Genomic DNA, 14,608 nt, shown 5'->3' with positions numbered 1-14,608 from the left:
AGCCACAAATATTAAGCAACAGTAACTTGTTCCTGAACATATTAGCCTTTACAGAGAGTTCTGTCCTGGTGAAGGTGTGATATACTAAACACGTAGACATAAACCACCCTCTATTAATTTCAAGAACTAGTCTAGGCTGGATAAGGGAAGCAAAAAGGTACACATAAGTAAGCAGTGTATACTCTCAAAAGACCTATTTAATCCATGGCCTTTGCTAATACTGTCAGTTCAAGGGGATGGCAGAGATCAGAATGAAATTTATAAATTGCTCAGAAATAAGCCAACACTACCCCTGGCTGTTCCTTACCCTGAGCAACCCAAACAAAAAGCTTATTCACTTTAGTTGTGACTGGTCCGTCTGAGTTCTAAGTCAACAATGGGGAATTCTTGACATTCAATATTATCTGAGCAACTGGGTGGGAGCAAAATGTGTGGTTCCTGCCAGATAGGAAATGACATTTTGAGCAGGGACGGGATCTGCTCTAGCCTAAAGCTTTGTGCAAGAGCTTGTCATCTAAGCAAATGACTGAGGGATGGAAACACATTTGGTCTTACCTTTATACAGCTAAGACAGTCATTATTTTACCTTCCTACTATAGGCACTGTGGAAGGTGGTTTATCATTCAACCCAACAATGCAGTCATGGTGCATCTGTCCCATCACATGCTGGCTGCTCAAAATAGAAACAAAAACATTTTCTGCCTTTTTAGCCCCTCACCTCCTGGCTTAGCTACAGCGTTAACTAACCTTTATAGCTAACAAACTGTCAGGTACCAGGGCAGAGGAACCAGCTGACCTGTACCTGCCCTGAGACTAAGTGATTTGGCCTTGGCCACAGAGCAAAGATACACAAGTCTTGAAGACAACTATTGATTTAATTGGACTATACTGTGGCTTTGTGGCATGTTGACCTTCACCTAACTTCCCCCTGAATTCATGTTGGTTCTGAGTTGCCTCAGCTTTGCCTCCTGGGATGAGTTATGCCCTGGCTGGCTCTGCTGGTCACTTTACCCTATCTTGGCACTCTAACTCTGGCTCCTGATCTCATCAGCATGCTGAAGCCTTAACCCTCTACTCAATCCCCTTCCCTTATCTCAAAAGTTTACTGTTCCCATTCCATTTCCTGTCTTTGGTGCTCAGAATTTGGTACCTGGCCCAGAAACTGAGAACTCTGGCCAGAGACTCATGAAGTGCCTGCCCCACCCCTGAAGACCACTCTTGCCCTTCCCTTCTGTGTGGTACCTGAAGATGCTGTTCCTCTTCCTGGAAAGTCTTCTCTAGTTGCTCCACTCTTGCCTGCTGCTGAGCCTGCTCTGCACACAGCTGGGACTGTAAGTCCTGCAGTTCCTGCTCCATTTGCACAACTTTCTTTGAGTTCCCCTTTTGGGTCTGCTTTTTCACATTCATAACGGCTTCATGTTTTTCCTGCATCTGTATTTTCAGCCTCAGAATCCTGGACATGGTCACCTTAAACATCTGTAGGCTTCTCTGAGATGCTGAAGAGTTTGAGGCTTTCTGCTCATGATGAACCTCTGTGACTTTGGGGAAGCCAGGGTAAATGGGAGCCCCTGTGGTCTTACTTGGCTCAAGGGCAGTCAACTTAGGATCCAAATTGTCAGAGGGTGTACTGGCCACTTCACCTTTCCCCTGTGATTTCACTGACTGACCAGATTCACAAGACACTTTATTTATTTTGGATTTCAAATTTGAGGGGCCTTCAGCTCCAGGACCTGCTAATTCATCCAAACTGAATTTCCTTTTAGTTCTCAATTCCTTATTTTTTTCTATCATTTGGTCATTCTTTGGGGAAAGACAAGGATATATTGTCTCCCAGTCTTCTTCAGTAACTTCATATTCATACTCCGCATTCTCCTTATTTTCCAGAGGCACTCCAAGTTGGATGTAGTCTCCCTGCTGAATGGAATAGACCCTTAAAGGTTCCAGACGTGCTCTGTTCAGCCAAACACCATTTAGACTCTGGGGAAAGTGAAAGAAAGAAGAAATAAGCTTCATGATTTTCGTCTTCTTAAAGGAAGCTCTCTCCTGCTGCTGTAAAATCTTCTGCCTTTTCAGAAGGAAAACTCTTGATAACAAATAGAAAAGAAAGATTCATAAACGACCATCCTTAGAAACAGCATTCGTCAAGCAGTGCTTTGGCTTTTTACCTATATTTCACATTCATGCCTCCACAGAGAACTGCCATATAACAGGCAGGAATCACCTTATTATTGGTGGATAATTTACTCAAACACATGGAATAGCATTAAAGGAAACTGAAATTGGATAGCTTCTATTAACCTAAACTGGAGCAATGTCCCAAAACTAGAAAAAATGCTATTAGTGAAGAAAGCAGTAGCTAAGGGTGAGGTCCATGAAGTAGGTTCAAATGCTATCTCTGGATGTGGTTCCTTAACGCACTGGTAAGCAGGCAAGCACACATAAACCAAAAAAAAGAGAGTACTATATCTGGTACTGGGGTCAAATGGCAGGTAGGATCTGACCCAATTAATATCAACAGGGGTATATGGGCAATACAGGATAGCGGTTAAGAGCTGGAGCTCTGGACTCAGATGTGGGTTCATAGTCTGCATAGCATTTGGCAATTTACTTAACCTCTCCATGCCTCAGTTTTGTCTGCAGAACAGGGATGGTACAGTACCTACTTCACACTGTTCCAGTGAGGAATGAATAAGATAATGCATGTAAATCACTTAGCACAATGACTCACATAGAATAAATGCTTAATAAATATTTACTGTCTGGGAGTGGCAGCTTACATCTGTAATCTCAGCACTTTGAGAGGCCAAGGTGTGCGGATCACTTGAGGCCAGGAGTTCAAGACCACCCTGGCCAACACAGTGAGACCACCTCTCTACTAAAAATACAAAAATTAGCCAGGTGTGGTGGTGGGTGCCTGTAATCCCAGCTACTTGGGAGGCCAAGGCATGAGAATTACTAGAACCCAGGCGGCAGAGGATGCCGTGAGCCAAGATTGCATCACTGCACTCCAGCCTGGGTGACAGAGCGAGACTCTGTCTCCAAAATAAATAAAATAAAATAAAAATTTACTTTTATGGTTTTAATGAAGTCATAGTATTGAGGTTAAGAGCACAGATCCTGGAGTCAGACTGCCTGGGTTTGTAATGTGGCTCTATCATTTAGCAGCTGGGTGATGTTGGCCAGGTTTCTTGACCTCTTTATGGCCCAGTTACTGCACTGATAAAATGGAGGAAAATAAGTCTCTCCCTCATGGTGTCTGTGTGGATTTAATGAGATAACATATGGCAAGTATTTAGACAGTGCCTGGGCATCGTATTACATAAGTGTTCACTACTATTACTATGCCTTGGTTCAACTGATTCATCAACAATCATTTCAATTCTATGCTCAATGTCACGCAAGGTAAATATATTGAGTGAAAAGGACATGAAAGCTTTCAGCAGCTGATGGTGGAAAAGACAACACAAGGGCACAAATAAGCAAATGTGGGATTACATGCCATAGCCTGTAAATGCAAAGGAATATCATGTGCAGCTGGGATAGCTACGGGATGCTAAATGGAGATGATAGGTCCTAAAATAGACTTGAAACAAAGGCAAGATTCAGAGTTGAAATATACTGGTGAGCATTTTAACCCGTACAAAGGACTTAAGTTCAGGGGATAGGCCAGAGATGAAGCTCACTTCTGAATTGGGACCAAGATTTATGTTTACACTGGCAACTACAGCTACCTACTTTCAGCTAGAAAAAAATCTCCAGTCAACCCAAATATGAGGGACAGGGGGCTTGACCACAAGGCACAGAGGGTAAAGGGAAAGTAGAGATCAGATCTTAGCTCTGGTTTGGCATTAGGCCCTTGTTTCCAGTTTTATCTTCCATTACTTGGTTTACACGGAAAGAAAGACTGGCATAGATACATACAGAAATATTAGTCTTAACCCACTGTGCATTGGGCCTAACCTGGTTCATCTAGGAAACCTCCTCACACTCTTTCTATTCAGCCTGAGAAACTATGGGGAGTGATACGGTTTGCTGAATTTTGAAACAACATATGAGAAATAACAAAGGAGAGGGATGGAGCCAGAACAATCTATCTGAGAACAATTTTAGAGCAGGACAGTCGATTTTAGATTATACACAGGAAAAAGGTCTCAGAAAAAGTAGTAAGACACAGAAGGCCACCTAATGCCAAGGTACAGAAATTTAAAGGAAGTCTCCAAAGCTAAGATAAGGTAAAATAAATAAATAAGATTACAGAAACAGCCCACAGCTAAAGAGAGTAGGAAGTTTGCCCTCAGAACTTCTGAGTTCTGACAGTCCACAGCTAAAGAGAGTAAGTTTGCCCTCAAAAGCTGGGGCAAACTTTCACGATATGTTGCAGCCCTCCATTAGATCCTCTGCATTAACCCATTGCCTTCAGAGCCCTTTTAGAAGCTGGAAAGTAAACTCAAAATTCTCCCATCACATTTTGTCCTTGGATCCTTGTACATTTACCCATTCATCACTTCTTGGTGACATCTAGTGGTATAATTTAAACCAAGCCCTGAGTCAGGTCTGTTCATATAAGGAGACTAGAAAAGGACAAAAATCCCATGGCTGTACAAGAACAATCAAGTACTGCCAGATATGATCTCAAATACAATGGCTTAAATAATCATGCTCTGTTCAAGGCTTTCTTAATGTTGGTTTTCATAACTACCCATTTGAACAATGCTAGCAGCAGAAAATGATACCCAGAAAAGTCTGCCTGATGTCTCTTAGCCACCAATGGGAAAAAAGTGGGATAACTCACATCCACTTAGACAGGAATTACTTCACTAGATGCTCAATCCCTGTCCAGCTGCTTTTAAACAGTTATTGAGGAAAGTGGACACTCAAAACCAAAAGACAATGTTTTCTTGGAGTGCTTTAGATAATTTATGTAGCTCAGTGGTTCTCAACCCTGGCTATACAGTAAAACTACCTGGGAAGGTTTAAAACAAAGAGCAGTGCCTAGGTTTCACCCTCGGAGTGAGTTAAGTGGTCTGAGATAGGAACTAAGTATTAGTATTTTAAAAGTTACATTTATATATAAACACATATAGTTGTGTAACTATATCAAGAAACAGTGCCCCTTGGTAGTCAACCTTTCCCGCATTCCCAGGCAACTACTTATCTGTTCTCTTCCCTTTCCCAGAATGTAATACAAATGGAATCTTATTATCTACACTTTTGAGTCTTGCTTCTTTCACTTAGTGTAACGCCTCTGAGATTCGTCCACGCTGTTGCATTATCGGCAGTTTGTTATATTTTATTGCTGAGTAATATTGAAGGTAGTAGGGGTGGAGCACAGTTTATCCATTCCCTAGTTGTTTTTTTTCCCAGTTTTTGGTGAATATTAATAAAGCCACTACAGGCCAGGTGTGGTGGCTCACGCCTGTAATCCTAACACTTTGGGAAGCCGAGGCAGGTGGATCAGCTGAGGTTAGGAGTTCAAGACCAGCCTGGCCAACATGGTGAAACCCACCTCTACTAAAAATACAAAAATTAGCCAGGCGTGGTGCCGCATGCCTGTAATCCCAGCTACTCGGGAGGCTGAGGCAGGAAAATCACTTGAACCCGGGAGGTGGAGGTTTGGGGAGCCGGGTTCACGCCACTGCACTCCAGCCTGGGCAAAAAGAGCGAAACTCCATCTCAAAATATAAAAACAAAAAAAATAAAGCCACTAGAAACATTCACATACAAGTTTCTGCGAGAACATAAGCTTTCATTAATCTTGGGTAAATACCTAGAAATAGGATCACTGGACAAGTATATATTTGACTCTTAGAAACCACCAGTTTTTCAAAGTGGAGGTACCATTTTATATTCACACTTGAATGTTGAGGAGTTCCAGTTATTCTGCATGCTTGCCAGCACTTGGTATCATCAAGTCTTATTTCAGCAATTGTATTAAGTATGTATCCGTCAATATATTTTTTAAAGTCTTTACTAAAGCGGAACATGCAAACATAAACGTGCACAAATCATAAATGTACCAACTCGATGAACAGTCACAAAATGAACATCTTAGTGTAACTACCATAAGGTCAAAAACAAAACAAACCCCACATTATCAGCATCCCAGAAACCCCTGTGTGTCTCCTTCTAGTCAGTAGCCACCTTGGCAATAAGGTGACTACTATCCAGATTTAACAGCACATGTAAATTTTGCCTGGTTTTAAACATTGTATAAATGGCATCATATAATATGTATTCTTTTGTGTCTGTCTTCTTTCACTCAATTTTTTTTTTTTTTTTTTTTTTTTTTGAGACAGAGTCTCGCTCTGTCCCCCAGGCTGGAGTGCAATGGCCTGATCTCGGCTCACTGCAAGCTCCGCCTCCCAGGTTCATGCCATTCTCCTGCCTCAGCTTCCAGAGCAGCTGGGACTACAGGCACCTGCCACCACGCCTGGCTAATTTTTTGTATTTTTAGTAGAGACGGGGTTTCACCATGTTAGCCAGGATGGTCTCGATCTCCTGACCTCGTGATCTGCCCGCCTCGGCCTCCCAAAGTGCTGGGATTACAGGCGTGAGCCGCAGCGCCCAGCCTTCTTTCACTCAATATTATGTGAGGTTTATCCATGTTATTAGATATAGTAGTTCATTCATATTCACTACAGTATAGTGTTTCAATATAAGATTATTCCACAATTTATCCATTCTACTGTTGATGGACATTTGGGCTGTTTCCCAGGGAGTGAAAATACTGTGTCAAGAGCTATATGTATGTTCAACTTTAATGAATAATGCCAAATAATTTCCCAAAGTAATTGTACCAATTTACACTCCCAACAGAAGGGTAAGAACATTCTATCGCTCCATATCCTTACCAATACCTGGCATCACTAGTTTTCAATTTTAGCCACTCTGGTGAATGTGTAGAGGTATTCCATTATGGTTTTAATTTAAATTCCCCAGATTATTAATGAGGTTGAACAACTTTTCATTGGATAGAACCTTTTGTGAAGTGCTTGTCTCTTGCTCATTTTTAAATAGGGCATATCTGTCTTTTTCTTATTGGAGTTCTGCAGATACCTCAGTATAAACCCTTCATTGACTATAATGTGTAGCAAACATCTTCCTCTGAGTTTGCCTTTTACTCTCTTAATGGTGTTTTTTGACGAATGAACGTTTTTATTGTACTACCATCAGTATTTTTAAAAAGTGCCCCAGGTGAGAGTAAAAACTGGAAACAGGGTTGATAACCACTGCTCTAGTTGCTGGAGGACCAGAAGCTGAACTGTCCCAAACAGCAAACTTTGTTCACGTAAGAGTACACTCAACAGGGACTTCAAATGCCAGAGTCTGCAGAAGAACAAAGGTAGGAATCACCAGGCAGCAGGTGAAAAGCAACAGGAGAGGAGGGTAAGAATGGGAAAGGCTCAAGTAAGACGTGACTGAACCTCTAAGGCATTTCATACTGTGACTTTAAAACAACCAATTTTCTGAAAGAGCTGGATACCAATACAAAGGACGGGCCATCTGAAAAGCTTATGAATTGACCAAAACCTACACAACTAGAACCATCCTCATACTGTGTGCAGACTTAGCTGTCCTCCAAGGTTTTTTTCTATATTTTAAGCCAATTTTAAACCAAAATAACATTTCTTGCAATTTTTGTATCTATACTTAAGCTCTCACTTTCTGGCCATTCCAGCAGATAAGAGAATGCAGCTCTGAGTTTTTAACTTGTTAGAAACACCTATCTCTTGAAAGAGATTTGGCAAATGACTTCAAACACAACCACAGCAATAACACCCTACAGCTGAAATTCAGGTCTCTTATCAGCAGAAGAGGGCTGCCATGGCATCATGCCAGGAGGAAGCCAGAAAGGGGGCATCTGTAGTCAAAAGAAAAGTGCAGGGGGCAGGGGGGATTTACTTGTAAGAATTGTTCCATCAAAACACCCCAGTCCTAGCTTCTCTTAAAAATCAGTTATCTCACAAACAATCACAGCTAAAAAGTTTAAACAGGTTGTTAAGAAACCTATCTTTCCTCTCTATTGCCTGACTGAGACCTGAGAAGAATCATATGATAACAGCAACCCTAGAAGGAAGGGTACAAAGCAAACACTGGAGAGTGAGCCCGGAGCACAGTCATGATCTGATCTTGCACAGGCTGCCTCTATATCCCTGTGGTTGAAATTCAAATAACACTGAAGTTGATCAGCTGTTGGCTTCCCAACCTATGAAAATCTGCTAATCCCATAAGTGGATCACATCTACACTGCACATAATTAAGAAAAGCAGCAGCAGCAGAGAACTCACCTCTATAATATTGTAATCCTAACTCTCATACAGCCTACTCTGATGAGGAAAACATCTTTTCCTAAGCTGTTTTGATATACGCTATTACAGAGGCTTTAAAACCTTGCAGCTATATTTTAAATATGCATAATTAATTGTTTGACGTCATAAAGCCAGTATAGCAAATTGCTTACATACTTTACTGGTACTTGACACAGGGCATAGCAGAGAAACTTAAGTCCTGGCTCATTATAGAGAAGGCTTTGGGCAAGACAGTTTATCTCTCTGGGCCTCAGATTCATCTGTCTACATAAGGGGTTAAAGTAGATAATCTCAGTGCCAATTTTTATCCTGCTCATGGTGCCTTGCTAAAAGTGCTGAACTGATTTACTTAGCATTTATGTACTGTCTCCTTCAATACAGTGCCAACTCAACTTAATTCTAGAGCAGGAAGATACTTTCCAACAGCTTAAATCTAGCAGTTTTATGCACGCAATATGAGGCTGGCAGGCAGACCTGTGGGATACCCTCCCTTCTAATGGTACCTTTAAAATCCTAACTGGGGCAGTGAAGCAATATGAAATGGCACTTAAAGACATGTTATACTTCCTAAACATTAACTGTTTATGTTAGAATTTCTCTCACCTCATAGTCTGTATTTTCATCACATTCCTCGGTGCTTGTATATCTGCACTTTAGGTATCTTCTTTTCTTTTTGATAGAGACAGGGCTTCACTATATCAGCCACACTGGAGTGCAGTGGCTATTCACAGGTGCAATCCCTTTGTTGATCAGCACAGCAGTTTTGACCTGCCCTCCTTCCAACCTGGGTCAGTTCACCTCTCCTTAGACAAACTGGTGGTCCCCTGCTCCCAGGAGGACACCATATTGATGCCGAACTTAAGGCAGACACCAGAACGGCATAGCACACTATAACCCAGAATTCATGGGCTCAAACAATCCTCTGGCCTCAGCTTCCCCAGTAGTTGGGACTACAGGCATGTGCCACCACACCCAGCACATTAGGTACTTTCTAATTGCTGGGCTTCATATACTATTGCACCTCCCTCAATATATTTACCACTAAACTAGTGGTTTTCAAATTTGTTTAAAGGAGAAAAACCCATTATTCAAAGGAAATCTTCAGAACACCAATATTTAAAACATGTTTTAAAGGCCAGGGGAGGTTGCTCAGATTGAAAGGAGTGAGGAAGGAAAGGAGCTAAGCGCAATCAGATCAGTTTCTCCCTTCTCCCCCTGTCCACTGAGCCACAAGTGTACTCCAGAAGCGTCAGCAGATTCTGCAGATTCCCAGGGTCTCTGGGAGCTTCACCTCAAACAGGCTTATTTGCCCAGTAACTTAGTCTAGTTTCTGGAATAGGACCTACTACCCCAATTCAGGTATTCTCTTCAAGGTAACAAACTTCAACCCAAATCAAGAGAAATTATTTTAGCATAATCGAATCTCTGGCAGCATATGGAAGTGGCTGCCTCTGGAAAAGGGAACTGGATGGCTAGGAAAGAAGAAGTTATACTTTTGAATTTTATACCATGAATTACCTATGCAAAAAAAAAAAAGTAATTTAAAAACAAAAGTCATTAGGCTTCTGTGAATTCCTGTACCTTGTTGTCCATAATTGTCCATTGGCCCTCAGGATTCTGCTTCAAAACACAGTGGTTTCGAGAAATCATCAGGGGGCAGATTTTTGATACCAGTTGGTATGTGACACCAAATCCTCGTCCTACAGTCACCTGGGAAGACAACAACAATGCAAGAAATACCATCAGTCATTGTGCTGAAAAGGGAGGTCCTTTACAAATCTCATCAACCAGCAGCATATGCAGGTCCTGACTTAAGAAACCAGACACCTGTGGAACCAAAACAGTGCATCAGCTATCTCCTCTTCAGCTGTCTTGAGAACCACCAAGTAGAAAAAGGCAAACAGTTGTGACAACAAGAGAAAGCTGAAAAAGAGTTATCCATGTATCTAAGGGTTGCCAAGATCTTGAAAGGTCATCTGGTTCAATGACTATGAGATAGAGGAATTCTTTCTACACATCCCATCAACGCATAAATACTGTCAGTAACTTTACATAAGGCAGGCCCTCCAATTTTTAAAATGTCTCTGACTTGGCATCTTTCTCCTTGTAAATTCCATCCATTGGCCCTGGCTTTGCCCTGGGCACCATCGGGAAATCTCCAATCCCCTTTCAATGTCACAGATATAAAGTGAACACTGAGTTTTCTCTTTTCCCGGTTCTGTATTCCCAGTTACTTCAACTTAACTCCCAGGGGATGGGCTTGAGCCTTTGCCATTCTAATGAGTCTGTGAAAGGACTGCTGGTTTATCTTTATTCCTGGATGGCATATTAAGAAAAATAAACTTAATTTCTATTACACAGTCAAACGCAAGTGTTACTTTCCCAGTTCTAGATATTATCACTGGAGCATATAAATTGCATTAGCTTTCATAGCAGATCTAGTACACTGCCAGTGTATCCTCGAACTTAGGAATGATTAAATTTCTTGGTCTCCCCCTCCTCCAAGAAATGCTATCCTAAGTCCTGTCTCTTCTGCTCTATACTTAACTGGATGGAAAACCTTGGATTCAAGCGCAGGATCTTAGATTGGTTCCTATTAAATTTCATCTTGCTAGTTCAGCCTATCAAACCAATTTGTCAAGACCTTTCTGAATTTTTAATCTGCCATCAGATCAGACATACTTAATATCTCTTCCACCAAATTTATGAGATGATGCCTTCTATACCTTCGTTCAAGACACAGAATGGGATGCAGCCAAAGGCAAAGTTTTCAGGAAAACCTAGTAAACATTAACCCACACCATCTGGATATACCTTCAGCCAGTTATAATTCAACCAAAAGTCTTTGCATTGGAGTACATATTCTCTGTCTTATCCACAAGAACAGCTTGAGAGCTTCCGGAAAAGGTTGAAAAGAAGCCCCAGTTCACATCTATCATACTTTCCTGTTGGACCAGTCTAGTTCATAACAACCCTGTGAAGGAAGGAAATGAAATTCTTCTGAGTTCCAGATCACAGAATTCCCTTATTCTTTTTTGTTTGTTAATTTTTTTTTTGTTTTTTTGAGACAGAGTCTTGCTTTATTACCCAGGCTGGAGTGCAGTGGCACGATCTTAGCTCACTGCAACCTCTGCCTCCCGGGTTCAAGCAATTCTCCTGCCTCAGCTTCCACGTAGCTGGGATTACAGGCACGCACCACCACACCCAACTAATTTTTGTATTTTAGTAGAGACGGGGGTTTCACCATGTTGGTCAGGCTGGTCTCGAACTCCTGATCTCAAGTGATCTGCCCGCCTCAGCCTCCCAAAGTGCTGGGATTACAGGTGTGAGCCACCGCGCCCGGCTCCCTGCATATTCTTCTTAGTGCACAAACGACCTCTTTAATGTCCCATATCACAACCTTAACTGGGAACTTTAAACCAAAGTTAGCTAAAACTGCCCTCTTCTCTTCTTTTTAAAATCTTTCAGAATGCCTGTCCTCCTCAGTCCCTCAAAGACCACCACGACTCACTGACCTAATCTATTCCTCCCCACAAACTCTCATCTCAGTATTCACAATACTATCCAACCAACTACTCAACCCATAACCCAGAAGCCATCTTTGATTCATCTCTGTCCCTCATCCCCACATTGAAATCACTGGTAAATTATATGGGCTATAATTCAAATATGTCCTAAGTCTGTTCATTCCTATCTCTGCAGCCACAGCCTTAGTCCAAACCACCTGGCCTCCTACTGTTTCTGTTCTCACTCTAGCCCCCATAAGCTTTATATAGTAACTGGAATAGAAATGTAAAAATTTTAAATCAGGTCATTTTCCTTCTTTCCTTAAAACTGTCCAATCATTCAAACTTCCTTCCATGGCCTATAAGACCCTGAATGTCCTGAGCCCTTCTACTCTTTAGTCTTAACTCATACCATAGTGCCAACACTAGCTGCTCCAGCCCCTCAAACTTTTTGTTGTTGTTCCTTAAGCCCATCTCCCCGAAGTGCCAGCCTACCTGAGGGTCTTTTCACTTAGCCCCTCTGCTAAGAACACTCTTCTCTCAGATCTTGCACAGGCTCCTTATCTTTCATGTTCCAGCTACTCATAAGCCTACTCTGATTACCTCTGTCTAAAGTTGGTTGTCTGCTTCCCATCATATTTCTTCAGTTATTAGGAAGTACTTATCACAGACCAAAATTATCTTGTTTATTTTACTTTTCCCCTCTGTCCCCGTAATAGAATATAAATTAGATAAGCAGGGACTTTATCTGTCTTGTTTACCACTGTGTTTCTATACCTGGCATAGTGTTCAGTTAAGTATTTGAGAATGAATGAAAGAATAAAGAGGTCTTGCATGTGAGTCCTCAAGATTTTAGGGTGGGTGTTTTTAGGTCAGAAGTTAGAGACTGTATTACCATTGGAAAATATGGAGCAGCAGTTGGAACTCATACGGTCTCACTTGTTTCTCTTTAAAATGTTGTGGTGATCACTCCACCAACACTAAGCACAAAGTTTTTCAGTTCTTTCACACTCTGCCAGAATTATATTAATTATAGAAGTTCCTCTGAATACACATATCTGTTAAAAATGGAATGGCTAGGGATTTATCTGTCGTCCATATTCAGTAAAATTTCTATTTAGGTAGCTTTATCTCTAAGAGAGGAAGCATCTCATATTACATGCTAATACTTGAGGGGAGACAGCCAGACTGCCATTGTGAGTAGCCAGGGGAAAACAGTACCAAAAAAGTAGAAGAGTGCCTTTTCCTGACATTGCCTCCAACAGACTCTGAACCCAGAAAAAGGAATCATTCTTTTACATCCTTCCCTGCACTGCCTGGTCTTAGAATTTACCTTGGTACTGCTGATATTTCACCTATACTGTAGTTAAAGAGTGCAGTGACGTTACCTGGAAATCTCAGGACCGCTCAACATAACACTGAATTTCCCGTGGGAACTGACTGACGACCCATATGTGAGGGGTTGTTTTCATTTACAATAGTTTTGCAAGCCTTTGAGCTTACACACATTATTGATCTAAAAGATCATCCTGTCTTTGCCCACCTTCACTAAGTCTATCTCTTTCCTCCTGGGCACAATTCCTACTGTTTCTCAAATAACAAGTAAATCTGGCCAGGTGTGGTGGCTCACACCTGTAATTCCAGCACTTTGGGAAGCCCAGGCGGGCGGATCACATGAGGCCAGGAGTTCGAGACCAGCCTGGCCAACATGGCGAAATCCCACCTCTATTGAAAACACAAAAAGTAACTGGGCATAGTGGTGCATATCTGTAATCCCAGCTACTTCGGAGGCTGAGACAGAAGAACCACTTGAACCAGGGAGGTGAAGGTGTGATCACACCACTGCACTCCAGCCTGGGTGACAGAAGGAGTACTCTGTCTCAAAACAAAACACCCCACAAAAAAGCCCCCAAACCAGTAAATATAACCATCCTTTCCCTTTTTTCCCTTGGGGCAGAAAACTTAATGAAAACTAAATACAAGAGAAGAAAAGGGGAGAGAAGGTTCTGTTGTTTTCCCCAAAGGCCTAGATACTTTATAGTACCTGAGAACTAGCTAATTTGCAATAAATCTCTACTTGTTTTTCCACCAAACTCTATGCATTGCTTTAACAAGCTTAAAGCCACTTAATTAGACAATTTACTACAGTGTTCCCATCAATGAAATGAAAGGAACCCTGTTTTATTATTTTATCCACAACATCTGAGACTAAGAACTGGAAAGGCAGGGAACTGACCTACCTTTGCTGTTATGTTATTAGCGTATCTTTTAAAATCTTGTGCAAAACAGCTTGTGCTATGATTTGGGGACCATAACAATAAGTACAACTTCTTCTCTTGCCTTTGATTCAGACTTCTTTTCAGGCTATGCTACGACCTGACCTTGCAGGCAGCCAAGCCTGGCAGGCTTCTCCTACACACAGGTCCCTGAAGCCAGCCACAGTCTTACCACTGAGTTTATATGGGTCCCTCCCCATGCAACTGGCCCCATAAAGAACTATCAAATGGTTTAGAATATGTCTAAGACTGCTTTATAGTCTTCTTGCCCTTTCTTCAGGTGCTTTAATTCTTCCTCCCCATCCCACCTGCCCAAGACTGCAGTATTGACAAGCTATTCAGAAGTCATAAATTAATCCACAACAATTGAATCTAAAGGAATAACACTTGCCCACTGAGTTATCTTATAAGGTTGTGTGTATGCAGGGATCAGATTAAGTAATGTATGTGAAATTAACTAATAGTTATGCACAAAAATAATTTATTTTTGTGTGTATTATTCAGGTTATTATTCAGG

The 14,608-nt window shown here is 41.6% G+C and overlaps 1 protein-coding gene across 5 annotated transcripts in view; it reads right to left on the bottom strand.

Annotated features, from left to right (window-relative positions):
* Positions 1–14,608, bottom strand: part of RNF8 (ring finger protein 8) — a 36,703-nt gene that overhangs the window by 20,195 nt on the left and 1,900 nt on the right. For all 5 annotated transcript variants that reach the window (XM_003818887.6, XM_003818888.6, XM_008972293.4 and 2 more), the window contains exons 2-3: positions 9,891–10,019; positions 1,243–1,977 (exon numbers count right to left, since the gene is read on the bottom strand). In XM_003818887.6, the coding sequence (XP_003818935.1) occupies positions 1,243–1,977; positions 9,891–10,019 (864 nt within the window). The remainder of the gene's footprint in view (positions 1–1,242; positions 1,978–9,890; positions 10,020–14,608) is intronic.

This window comes from Pan paniscus, chromosome 5 (assembly GCF_029289425.2).
Source record: "Pan paniscus chromosome 5, NHGRI_mPanPan1-v2.0_pri, whole genome shotgun sequence".
In the NCBI taxonomy this organism is placed as follows: domain Eukaryota; kingdom Metazoa; phylum Chordata; class Mammalia; order Primates; family Hominidae; genus Pan; species Pan paniscus.
Note: the sequence above shows the minus strand (reverse complement) of the source record. Positions and strands in the feature narration are given on the sequence as shown.